The sequence below is a fragment of the Nyctereutes procyonoides genome, unplaced genomic scaffold, assembly GCF_905146905.1.
Source record: "Nyctereutes procyonoides isolate TBG_1078 unplaced genomic scaffold, NYPRO_anot_genome, whole genome shotgun sequence".
Lineage (NCBI taxonomy): Eukaryota > Metazoa > Chordata > Mammalia > Carnivora > Canidae > Nyctereutes > Nyctereutes procyonoides.
Window position 1 is genome coordinate 59246875 of NW_026575020.1, and position 12770 is coordinate 59259644.

The window sequence follows — 12770 nt, forward strand, 5'->3', positions numbered from 1 at the left end:
CTGTGGGGCACTCCACGCCTTGTTCATGGTGCCGTCAGTGCCCTGGCCACTCTTACTCTCTGCTCTGGCACCCGCGGCTGCTGGTGTTCTCTCCTGCCGGCTACAGGACACCTGTGGGTGAGGCAGGGCCAGCACATCTGCCAGGTGGCCTTCCCTTTGCATCTGTGGCTGGCCCTGGGTGACTTGGGGTGCGAGTACTGGACGACCTGGGTGTGAATGCAGCCGTGTGGTGTGTGTGCAAGGCCTACAAGGCACCTGGGCATGGCAGTGGGCATGGCGGTGGCTGTGGTGGTAGGCACAGTAACGCCCCTCGTTCCCCAGAGACACAAAGCCTGTATCCTGAACACGGTCTTCAGGGACTGCGACTAGTGCAGTGCGACTAGTGGGCTGTTCCTAGGTGGCCAGCGGGGAGCATGTCTTCCCCACACCAGGACTGTCCTGTACTGCTCCATCCACCTCTCTGCAGCCTCCTCTCCTCTTCCTGCTTGCTGGTGCTCTGCGACACTCTTCTTGTGATGCCTCCAAGCCGGTCCCTCATCTGCCCTCCGTCCTCTGGTCACTATTGTCCAGCCCACGGCTGCTGGCCCGCCTGGCACCCCCGGCTTGCAGAGACCTGTTGTGTGGACCCTCGTTTCCACAGTGACAGACTCGCTCCTTTAGCGCCGCTGAATCCACAGTGATGGAACCACCCTGTTTCCTGTTGGTGATCCTGTGTATGAACTGATACGTGATGCAGCATCGTCACGCATGCGTCTTAGCGACTACATTTTATGTCACAGTTAAACTAAGAACTTCTGATAAGAAAGGACTAACCGCAGACTCTTCATGTCTCTTCAGAACTTGTTAAATGTGCATTTTATAGAACTGTAGGTAACGTTTCTGAGGTCTCACGGTCCTAACAGCACATCAGGTGGATGCCCATGGCCTTCACAGCCCAGTCTGCAGTCTGTGCCAGGGTCCTGCTCGTGTTGCGGTGCCCGTGGACGATGCCTGACACCGCAGGCTAGTTCCCAGTGTGCCTGCAGAGAAGCGCGGGTCCTGACTACTGTTGACTGCGAGGAGTCTGCGTGTGTGGATGTGTGATGTTCTCTGAGCACTTGGCGTGGGGACATGGGGTACTGCTGCTGGCAGCGGCTCGAGGCGCATCCGGCTCCATCATTCCGGTGCAGCTGCTTCATTCCAGCTGCAGAGCTGTCACCTGTAGGTAGCAGAGAAACGAGAAGTCAGTTACACCGTAGCTGTGTTCATGTTCTCCTTTAGGTTTTAAATGATGCTACTCTGTGGGCTTGCAAATAGCATCCCCCCTCTTCTCTGCATTAGTCCATTGCCCCATGTGCTAAATCTTCTGTTAGGTTTATGTAGATTTTTCTTTTCTATGCTGGAGGTGGGTGATGACACTGAGATGTCTCCCATGTTGAAGAATGAAGCTCCCATGCATTTGCAGGCGGGAATTCTCAGCTGGGGAAGTGGCCGGGGGCTCGGGGGTCTGGCTGCAGGTGTAGTCACCATGCAGGGGACATCCCATTTCCTGGGATGTCAGCTGCCTCTCTAGCTGCCCTGCTTTGCCCCAGGTGCATCAGTAACTCTTTTTAGCAAAGAAAACCTGAGTGCTTTCTGGGGAGGAGTGGTGAGGCTCATAGCAGGGCACCTGACTCCAGGCACATGGGTGAGCAGTGGCTGTCCGATGACCCATCTTCAGGTGACACTGGTCTTCCAGCCCACACACTCCAGGCTGTGCCCAGCGATCCCCCTTTGCCTCTTGCTTCTCTGCACACATTCTGGACAGTTTCGTTTCCTCTTTTTAGTAAAGACTGGTCAAGTTCACTCGTCGATACCTTATACTTTCTGTATAATAAGCAGTAAGAATTCACAATAGGAAAGGTTTTCAAAACTATAGTGATAAGAAATGTATAATGTACTTGATATTGCACACACACACAAAACAGAATAGGGTTTCATTTGTAATTTAAGAAGAAATATTACCATTTCGACTGTTTATAGGAGAGAGAATATGGGTTTAATCTAAAAACAAATACAGCAGAAGCCCCTTTAATTGGGATCCAACAGTGCCTGGCTGGGAAGAAGAAAGCCATCCTTTATGGAAATAAAAGACCCAGAGGGACAGCTGGCCCCCAGTGGGCTTTACGGGGCTGCTATGCTGACCAGAAAACATAACAGCTCGTGGAAAAGCCGTGGTAAGAAAGCAGCCTCTAGAGCACCAGGACCGTCACTGCGAGTGGGTGCCGGGCAGCGAAGGGCCATGGGAGGTGGGCAGGTGGCCTCAGGGGAGGTGCAGAGCAGGGCTGGGCTCCCCGTGCCAGGGCCACTGCTGCTGGCACATCTTAGGTGGGCACAGCTCCCTTTTATTTGTGCCACATGTTCTGTTGCAGAGCATTTTACATTTCATCCCATTGTCCGCCTGTGCAACAGAAAGAACTCGATCAGCCCCCAGACTCTGCTGGACTGGCTCATAGGGAACCCTGAGATCTCTTCCGTCAGCTGCTGTTATAGTTCCCTGCCTGTAATCTGACTGCTCGGGGAGGAAGAGAAGTGATTTCTCTGCATGAAACGTTTTGGAGCTCTCATGGCTGATGGTACTGGGTGGACCCGTGGGCTAGCAGCGTGTGTTGCAGTTCGTCACGTTTCAGGGCATAACTGCCCCTCTGCTTCCTTGCAAACACTTCCTGGGGCCCGCGGCGTCCTCAGCTGACCACACGCAGCCGAGTGTCACCGGGTAATTGGACAGCGAGGTGTATGTTGTCTTGCAGTATCTGTTCTACTGGTGTCCTCGGCTGTAATTTAGATCTGTTATGTAAACCTGTCAAGGGCGCCTCAATTGAGGTAGACATTCGGGAAATATTTACAATTGTGGTCACATAAGTGCATTCACATCTGAATAAACTACCTTTAATTGTCTTCTTTTGATATGTTCATGATTCATTGAATGTGTTTGGATTTTGATTAACTTCCATCAAATTTAAAAAGAAACAAAGAAAAAATGATTAATCCAGATTCATGAATATAAAGTACAAATTGCAGCCAACATAAAACTGAGAGCGTCTCCAAAGATAAATCTAGAGCTTAATCATTTTATCTAACTTCATCTGTTTTAAAATACACCAGGATGTGCTCAGTATTCTAGAGCCCAGATCCTGGCTGGTGCTCTGGGTTGTGGTGCAGGCCGGTCTGCATGGCCCGTCCGCTCTCATGGGGCATCTCCCCACCACCAGCCCGGCCCAGAGCCAGAGGACACTAAGGTAATGGCCAGATATGCTCTCTTGCAAAGATCCTGGCGGCACAGGGCAGCAGAGCCTCTGTGGCAGCGTTTTTCTGTCTGTATTAACCAGGTAAACACAGAGCCATGCAGCGGGAGCAGGATGGGTGGGAGGCTGCCACCCACATGGGAGATGGAGCCCCACACACAGGTAGTGTCTGCACACACAGCTCAGAGGCCAGGAGACGTGCTCACCCCCTTTTCCTCCCCAGCTGTGTGCCGTAACAGTCCATGCAGCATGGCTCAGGGAGGAAGGCATGCAGATGCAGCAGAGGGAATGAAACTGCGTCGTTTTGGAGACAAGACAGTCATCTGTGTTGAAATGTCAATCCTAAGGATCTAATTGACAATTACTGAGCACCGGACCACCAGCAGCAAATATACATCCTTGTCAAGTGTCGTGGGACATTCCTCAAAATAGAGCATGTCCTGGGTCATAACGCAGGCCTCAACAAATATGAAATAATTGAAGTCACAGAGTATGTTCTTCAACCCTAGTAGAATCACCTAGAAGTCAGCGATAGGAAGATAACAGAAAAACGTTGGAATAAAATTAACAACACATAAATGATGGGTCAGAGGTTCCTACTTGCCTGAGTCCGTTTGGGCTACTGTAACGGAACAGCATAGGCCGGGGGCTTGTGATGGACAGAAATGCACATCTCACAACTCCGGAGGCTGGAGTCCTAGGCGAAGGCGCCAGCGTGGGCTGGTGGGGGCCTTCTCCCTGTGTCCTTGCTCGATGGAAGGGGCTTCTCTGACCAGGCGCTGGCCCCACTCCTGAGGGCTCCACCCGAGGGGCCCACCTCCCAGAACCACAGCCACAGCGTTACCTTAGGAAGCTACAGGAGGAGAACCACATGAACCCGGAGCAGCCACAAGAAAGACCAGAGCGGCCGTAAGAGCAGAAATCACTGGCATTGAAAACAGAGAAAGAGAAAACCCAGGAAGCAGAAAGCTGCTTCTCAGGAATCATCAATAGCACGGATAAATCTCTAGCAAGACCAACACACAGGGGAGGAAGGAAGAATCCGGATCCTGCAGCCATTAAAAGAACAATACAGGAATACTGTGGACAACTGCGCACTCAGGAATTCGACAGCTTCCAAATATGGACCAGTTCCTGCAGAACCACAAACAGAAGCCCGGACCAAGATGCGATACATCATGTGAACAGTCTAATAACCACTAAAGAAACTGAATTTGTAATTTAACAGTTCCTGAAGGAAGTCTCCAGGCCCAGGTGGCTTCACTGGAGAATTGCACCAAACGTCTGAAGAAGCATTCATACCAGGGGTGCACAAAGCTTGCCCAGAAGGTGGAAAAAGGAGGGAGTTTTGTTACCCTGCTGTGGAAGGGGACCCACAGGACAAAAGGGAAAAACAAAACACCGCAAACCACTCTCACACACTTAGATGTAGAAATCCTCAAGCAAATAATAGATTGGTTCTAGTGATCTCTGAAAGGAATTATACTCGATGACTGAGTGGGATTATTCCTGACATGCAAGTCTGGCTTAATTTAAAACAACAACAACAACAACAACAATAAATGGGACTCACCACCCCAATAGATTAGAGAAGAAAGACCATGTGATCAGTTGATACAAAAAAATTTTTTTTTTTTTTTTTTTTTTTTTTTGACAAAATCCAGCATGCTCCCATGTTAAAAACATAATACCTCTTAGGGATGCCTGGATGACTCAGCAGTTGAGTGTCTGCCTTTGGCTCAGGGTGTGATCCGGGGTTCTGGGATCGAGTCCCACATTGGGTTCCCTGTGAGGAGCCTACTTCTCCCTCTGCCTGTGTCTCTGTGTCTCTCGTGAATGAATGAATGAATGAATAAATAAATAAATATCTTTGAGGGAAAAAGAAAAAACCTCTTAGCAAACTAGGGAAAGCGGAGAATGTCTTCAGCTGGACGGAGAGCCTCTCTGTCCTTGTACTCATGGTAAGAGACTGTTTCCCCCCGAGATCAGCAACGAGGCAGGACTGTCTGCTCCCAGCATTCTTACTGCACGTGATGTTGGCAGGCCCGGCCAGCAGCAGACGGTAGGAGGAGATCATCCCTTCCAGGGAGATGAGAGCAAAACCACAGTGAGGCACGCTTCACACTCACCAGGACATCTAGAATAGAAAAGAAGGGTGATTCTCAGAGCTGGCAAGGACATGGGGGACTCAGGAGCCCTCACGTGCTGGCGGGAGCGCAAGGTGCGGCAGCCGCTTGGAACAGAGCCTGCTGGCTCCTCACCTGTTACACTGGGAGCCGCGATGCAACCCAGTGATTCCACTCCCGACTTGTACCCAAGAGAGTTGAAAACATATGTTCACACAGACACGTGCACACACGTGTTCATAGCAGCACTATTCGCAAAGCCAAATGGAAATTCTCTCCTTGAAGTAGAAGGCTGCAGGATTCCTCGGCACCCCCTTTCCTTTGGCTGCTGACTGTGTAGGAGTCACTGGGGGTAGAATTTGGTTGCAGATTCGAACTAAGCATCCTCACTGAGGTACAGAATGGTTCTAGAGCATGTTAAAGACTGTTCAGTTGCTAACAGCTAGAAGACTTCGCACAGTGGAAGGTCCATTCGGAGGAGCTCCCTGGGTGATGGTGACAAACGCTACAAAGAGGCTCTTTTTTGCCCTTTGACAGGCAGCTCCGAGGGCTCCGGGGCATCAGGGAGGCCTTCATCCAACAAGACTGACTCCTGGTCTCCTGGACAGCTGGTGGCCCCCAGCTGTGGGTACCAGGGGCTGTGACATTGCTACTTAGTATTTGATAAGATGCAAACTTATATACGTTACTGATGAGAAATTCCTGCTGCTTTTACCTGCTGGTTTTAGGACAGTGTCACGTGATAGAGGCTGCATCGCTCTGAAAGGAGCTGGGTCAGCAGTACACGGAGTCCTTGACGGACCTCAGTCTCTCTGCACTTTGCAAGGTGCCCACAGTAAGCAGGCGTCTTTGAGTTGAGCACAGAAGTTGCTGTAACCAAAACCAATTACCAAGTCAATGTTATTTGCACAAGTTCACCTTTTACAGGCCCCTGAAGTTACCAGTACTTTCATCTCTTTATAGAGGTGTCTGTGCATGTGTATGCCTTGGGAAAAAGAAGCAGCGTGATGTCAGAGTTTCATGGAGAAAATGAGAGACGCGGGCGTGCCCCCGGCGGCCCCTGCAGCAGTGCTTTCAGAGATGAGTGTTTCCTGGCCCTCACGAGCTCCGCGTGACCTACACGCGTGGGACATGGAGCAGATGTCTCTGTTGGATCTGCTTGCTGTGTATCACATCTCCAGAGTTTTCTGGACCCTTCCCAAAACCTCCAGAAGGCTCTAGTGAGCTTTGAAACTTGAGATTGTTTCGTGTGTTTGAGTCTCTAGATTCCCCAGAAGAAACCCCCTTGGGTGAAGGTGCATGTTGGGTGATGCTGGCGCTGCTCTTGCGGGTGTCTGGGCGGCTTTTCAGAGTTCCCTGAGTTGCCGGTAGTTACCATACGTGCAGGCTGTTTCCAAAGAGTGAGTTCGATTAAAAGGTCAATACGAAACCAAGACGACGTGTGGCAAATGCCTCATCCTTTAAGATAGGTATTTGTCTTTCTAGGTTAGCGCACCTGAAAAATAGTGATTCGTTGGTGGAATCCTTGGCCTTGAATGCCATTTTTTAATGTAAATGTTAGCATCCTACTTATCCCTAAAGCAGAGTTTTCACCTGCCTTCTCTGTGCCCGGCAGTGTGGTGGGAAGGAAGGGCCCCTGACCAAATGCTTCCTCCTGAACGTTGACGCCAGGTCACTGCAGCTCATGTGCAGCTAGACCACCTGCTCCCCGTTGATAGGATGATGACGTGCTGCAAGGGGCTTGTGAAGAAGTCGGGGTTTCTGTCAATGCCATTTTGAGTTGGGAACTTAGTTTCTAGCAGCTGTATTTGGAGTAAAGCTGTTTCTCCACGTACCTGCCATTTCCTCCTTCAGCGTCCATGGAATGCCTCCTGTACCAGGACTCCGGAGGCTTTGGGCCAAATGCTGGTGAGGCCCAGGGTGCAGACTGCACAACCTTGCCCCTTGTGGACCGGACAGGACAGACTCCTGCACGCTTATGGGAGGCCTTGTAAAACCCACCGAACTGCGCCATGGTGGCCAGCGTGTGAACCACCCACCTCTTTACCTCCCTGTGGGGCCTGTGCGTGCCACGTGGGTGACCTTGGTGTGACAAAGTGCTGCACTCCCAAGGGGCGTGAGATTTTGGATACTCCGTGGAAAAAGCAAGGGTGGAAGAGGCACAGGGTCCGTGCTTGTGGCCAGGGGGCCTGCTGGTCCATTCTCAGCTCCGTCAGAGAGGAATCTTAATGTGGAAGCAAATCAGAAACCAGAAAGCTCAAACTCAGGAACCTCTAGGATTTCTCCTGTGAAAACAGACTTCTCTCTGAAATGGAAAATAAGAATGTGGAATCTATTTTGTCCATAATGGCTGCGTCTTCCCCGCGAAGTTCAGCCCTGCTCATGTTCTCTATGCGGGCACTGGCACTCCTGAAAGCCTGCCGCGCACCAGACTCCAGAGGTTTGCAGGCCTGGCAGCCGGTTCTGGGGCAGTCTCCCATGCCGGTAGGTGCTCTGCTGGCTGGCTGAACTGAGTGCAGGACGCGAGGGGAGGATTTGAGTGTGACTCTGCTGTGTTATTTATTTTGATCCAGTGAGAGCAGGGGGTGGGGGAAGCAGGGAGGACCTCAGGCAGCCTGCCCCGTGCAGAACCTGACACAGGGCTTGGTCACATGACCCGGAGATCACACCCTGAGCTCAAGCCACCCAGGTGTCCCTGTTTGCTTCAAAAACCCCGGTCTCGGGACACCTGGGTGGCTCAGTGGTTGAGTGTCTGCCTTTGGTTCAGGGTGTGACCCTGGGGTCCCGGGATTGAGTCCCACATCGGGCTCCCCACAGGGAGCCTGCTTCTCCCTCTACCTGTGTCTCTGCCTCTCTCTGTGTGTCTCTCATGAATAAATAAATAAAATCTTAAAAAACAAAAAACTGGAGATCCCTGGGTGGCTCAGCGGTTTAGTGCCTGCCTTCGGCCCAGGGCCTGATCCTGGAGACCCGGGATTGAGTCCCATGTTGGGCTCCCTGCATGGAGCCTGCTTCTCCCTCTGCCTGTGTCTCTGCCTCTCTCTCTCTCTCTCTCTCTCTCTAATAAATAAATAAAATCTTTTAAAAAATTAAGTTTAAAAAACAAAAAACTTAGTCTCTGGTGATGGCTGCACAGTGTGAGTGTACTCGGTGCCACTGAGCTGTATTCTCAAAATGGTTAAAATGGTAAACTTCATGCTACCTGTATTTTACCAGCATTACAAAAAACCCATTCCTCTAAAAGTTGTGTTTTTTATTAAAAAGTTTAAGTATTTTTTATTATTTAGTAGAATTTGGCATCCTGGGCTCAATGCTCCTGATGTAGGATGGGTTGTCAGTAAAACTACACCCTTTACTACCTTCCATTTCCATTTGAGAAATTTGAGAGTAAGAACCAGTTTTGCTCAGCAGTAGTAATGACACCTCACGTCATCTGCGTGCTGCACACGAGCAGGTGAAGACAGCTCCGCATGCATTTAGTCTGAATGCCCTGCACCTGGCTGGCAAAGCCCCCCAGAGCACCCCGCCCGTGTCCCGGGCTGGGGGTGACAGCTGGGTCCGGAGGGGCGGTGCAGCCTGGAACCGGGAGCAGCCCGTTGGGTGACCCTGGCACTGACCGAGTGGTGGGTTGCACATGCCATTCCTTGGGGGCTGTGCTGTCTCATCGTGGAGGATCTCTAAGAGTGGAAGCAAAACTTACTTCATGGGGCCGTTTTTAAAAAGCACATGAGCTAGTAAGTGGGAAAGAGCTCGGAGGAAGGTCGACCACTGTTGACAACCTCACGGCGGGTTGTCCGTGAGGAGCAGACACGGAGTCATGCCCCGCGGGTGCAGGCCTGACACAAAGCAGCGGCCGGCGGTGGTCGCTGTGTTGTGCCTTCCTGTCCCTGGCGGAGCCGTGACGGTCCACAGGGAGAGGAAGGGGCCGGCCGCGCTGGGGCTTGTAACCCAAGGGTCCCTTCCCGTGGCCCACTCTCCACCATCGTTGTCCCTGGCCCTGGGGCCCCGTGGCTGCGGGCAGGATGATGCCGTCACCGTGTTTCGTTTCTGGGGACGGACACCACCTGCATTTGGGCCCCCGGCTAATAGCTGTCCTTCCAGGTGGGTCATGGCTGTTTGTAGATGAGCGGGTGACCCGGTCCTGGAAGCTCTGTGGGCCCACGCAACCAGCATTTTCTGGGTTTTAATTTTCATTATTTTTGTTACCTGTTGCCCTGCCACACCGGCCCGCAGGGCAGCTGATGTGTGGGAGACTCGGAGCCCCTTCGCAGTCGACATGACTCATCCACTCACCCTCTGCTGCCATCGTGCTGTCCCCAGGGGACAGCCCTCTGCTCCGTGCCCCAGCTGGGCCCAGCGCCCCGCTAGACACCCTTCCTCCAGAGCCGCTGCGGGGCAGGCAGACCAGGGTGGGGCCCTCGCACGTTCAGCCTTCGTCTTTCTGAAAGGGGCAGCAGAACCACTGGTGGGTGACGGGATGACCAGATTGCCACACGAGTGCAGCGCTGGTGATGTGTGTCACTGGGGAGGGGTCGCAGGCCACGTGCCGGGCAAAGGGGCTCGGGGCATGAGGCTCCCCGACTTCGGTGAATTCTGTTGATTTTCAGGACAGCACACCCTCATTGTAGAGGAACCAGCGTGATCCCTGTCTTCCTAAACCGTGGGTGTCCTCCACGCTTCACTTCCAGGGCCCCTACGACCACAGTCTCAGTGAGGAAATATCCCTGCTTCAAAGAGTAATTAAATTCTGCGTTAAAACAAAACAGAAGAGCCCTCCTCCCTGGTTACAGAGTTAATACACACTTGTTAGCAGGGTGTTTTGAAGTGTCTGCTGAAGCTCCCGGAACATGGAAGCAGCTGGGTGGCCACGGGGCAGGGAGCCTCCGTGTGTCTCCAGCCTCCCCCTGCTGTGGTTCTGCCATCAGCTATTTGGTGGTGGCCGCTGTCTATACCCTGAACATCCTCCCGGGTCAGCACACCAAAATACGTCATGCTGGACTAAAGACTAGAGTTTATTTCTAACTTTTTTAAAGATTTTATTTATTTATTTATTCATGAGAGACAGGCAGAGACACAGGCAGAGGGAGGAGCAGGCCCCATGCAGGGAACTGATGCGGGACTCGATCCCAGGACCCCAGGAATACGACCTGAGCCAAAAGCAGACGCTCAGCCGCTGAGCCACCCGGGTGCCCCAAAGACTGAAGTTTAAAATAAACACGAAGACCCAATATGAGACTCCGAGGGAAATCCTGCTTAAACGTTGGTATAATCACAGTGCAAGGAGGGACCTTAACACAGAAAACACTTGAGAGAACTTACAGGCGGAGACCCGCCTGGCGGTGTCGGGAAGGGACCTTGGTAAGGGGCGCGAGGCCGTGCGGCAGGAGGGCGTGCAGCCTGCGTGTGAGTCTTTCGTTCGGGGCTGTGTTTCCAGCCAACGCTGCAGTCGTCATGACCACTAAGCCACTCTCTCTTCCTGTTCTTCCCCGCAGGTCGCTGCCATTAACCCAAACCACCCACTCGCGCAGATGCCCCTGCCTCCGTCCATGAAGAACTGCATTCAGCTGGCGGCCTGTGAGGCCAACGAGCTCCTGCCCATGATCCCAGACCTCCCGGCCGACCTGTTCACGTCGTGCCTCACCACCCCCATCAAAATCGCCCTGCGCTGGTAAGTGGCTCCTGCCGCCGTGACTGGGGCTCCCCAGGGGGCCCCGGTGGCATGGATCCCAGCGATCGACCTGGGCTTTACAGACCCGACTGACAGGCGCAAACTCAGCATCCCGAGGCTCGGGCTTCACTCACGGAGAATTAAAGAAGGGCTCTCCCTTTTGGGACAGTGGCATGTGCATTTGTCGTTGTGTGATTCCCCAGAACACCCTCTCCCGACCTGCCAGCTGTGAGCGTGGCCTAAGCAGCAGCACTGGTCATCCTGGATCTCAGGCCGTCGTGACAAGGAGAGCCCTTTGATCCCGAGCTAGAGTGGGACCTTAATCTTTCAGTTTATTCGTGGCACTAAAACGAACCGTGATCCTTTCCTGCTCCGCTCTTTGTGACAGTCCAGTGCTGTCGAGAACACGATTGAGGAAATGGGTGGGATGCTCCAAACTGTAGAACTTGCCTTAATGACCCTGCGTCAGCGGCGGGACCCACCATGGGACGTGCGAGCTCTATCCTCCAAATCCAGGTTTCTGCTGCGGACTACCGTACCGCCTTTATTCTCTACTTTTCCATTTTATGTCTTGCCGAAAATCTTCTGGGAGGCAGCTGGGAGAGGAATACATGTCGAGGAGGGGCAGGAGAAGCTCTGGGGGACACTTTCCAGGGTTGTTTGCCATGGCAAACACACAAGCCCAGAGAAGCAGCCGAGACAAGGGTGGACTCTGGGGTAGTGCAGTGATGGGCTCCTGGGGAGACCCCCGAGAGCCCGAGCTACTTGCTTGGACCGAAGCTGGGACTTGCTGCCTTGCCTCTGCAGCAGTGTTTCCGCTCAGCAGTGCCCTGGGTGAGAGGTTAACGGTGCTGGGCTGGCTGAGCAGCACCCCTCTGCCACTCCCACCCTCGTCCCCAAAGCCCAGGGAGAACATCTTGTGGGGCGACTTACCCCTAAGCAGTGAGCGCAGGGAGGGAGCTGCCCAGAGGGGCTGGCAAAGGGGTGACCCACTGTGCCCCTCAGCAGCCTGGGCCCATCCCCCAGCTGACCTGGGCCAGGGCCTGCCTAGGGATGTGCCCCCCTGTGCCCCGAGAAGCAGAGGTCAATGCCGAGGGAATAGCACAGAAAAACACTACAGAACGGCCACCAGCAAGTGTGTGCACACAATAGGGAAATGAAGGGAGGAAGATGCTAGAAGCAAGAGGCAGGACTGCAAAGCAGGAATACACAGATGCGGCAGGGGAGGGCAGCTGCAGCCTGGATCAAGCTGGAAGGGGACGTTGAGGAGCTCAGAGCAGCAGCAGGGGGCACAGAGAACAGGACAGAAGGGCAGGCAACTCAGAGAGATGGACACTCCCGCCTGCAGGGAGAGGTCGGCAGAGGTGCTGCTTCCTCAGGGTCACACATCCACGTTCCTGGGACATGGAGAAGAGGCCAAAGCTCAGGCCGAGGGACGCCCACCCGCCAGGAGGACTCGTGGCTTCTGCCGTCATCCATCTCCCCTCTGGTGCGGCTCGTTGAGGGTGGGTCTTCACTCCCTGGGTGGTTTATGAATTTTCTTGGTAACTGCCCACAGTGCTTGGTGGCCGCCGGCAACCCTTATAGGTCCATTGGACGTGACCACAGGAAGACCACTGGTCCAGAGGACTCAGGAGTTCACTCATTCTGTTCATTGTCTGGAGGATAATTTACTCAATCCCACTGTGTACTTCAGACCTACGCCCAGTGCTG

At 53.1% G+C, this 12770-nt stretch overlaps 1 protein-coding gene across 2 annotated transcripts in view; it reads left to right on the top strand.

Annotated features, from left to right (window-relative positions):
• RPTOR (regulatory associated protein of MTOR complex 1) overlaps window positions 1–12770 on the top strand; it is a 330498-nt gene that overhangs the window by 149199 nt on the left and 168529 nt on the right. For both annotated transcript variants that reach the window (XM_055318123.1, XM_055318124.1), the window contains exon 6: window positions 10882–11057. In XM_055318123.1, the coding sequence (XP_055174098.1) occupies window positions 10882–11057 (176 nt within the window). The remainder of the gene's footprint in view (window positions 1–10881; window positions 11058–12770) is intronic.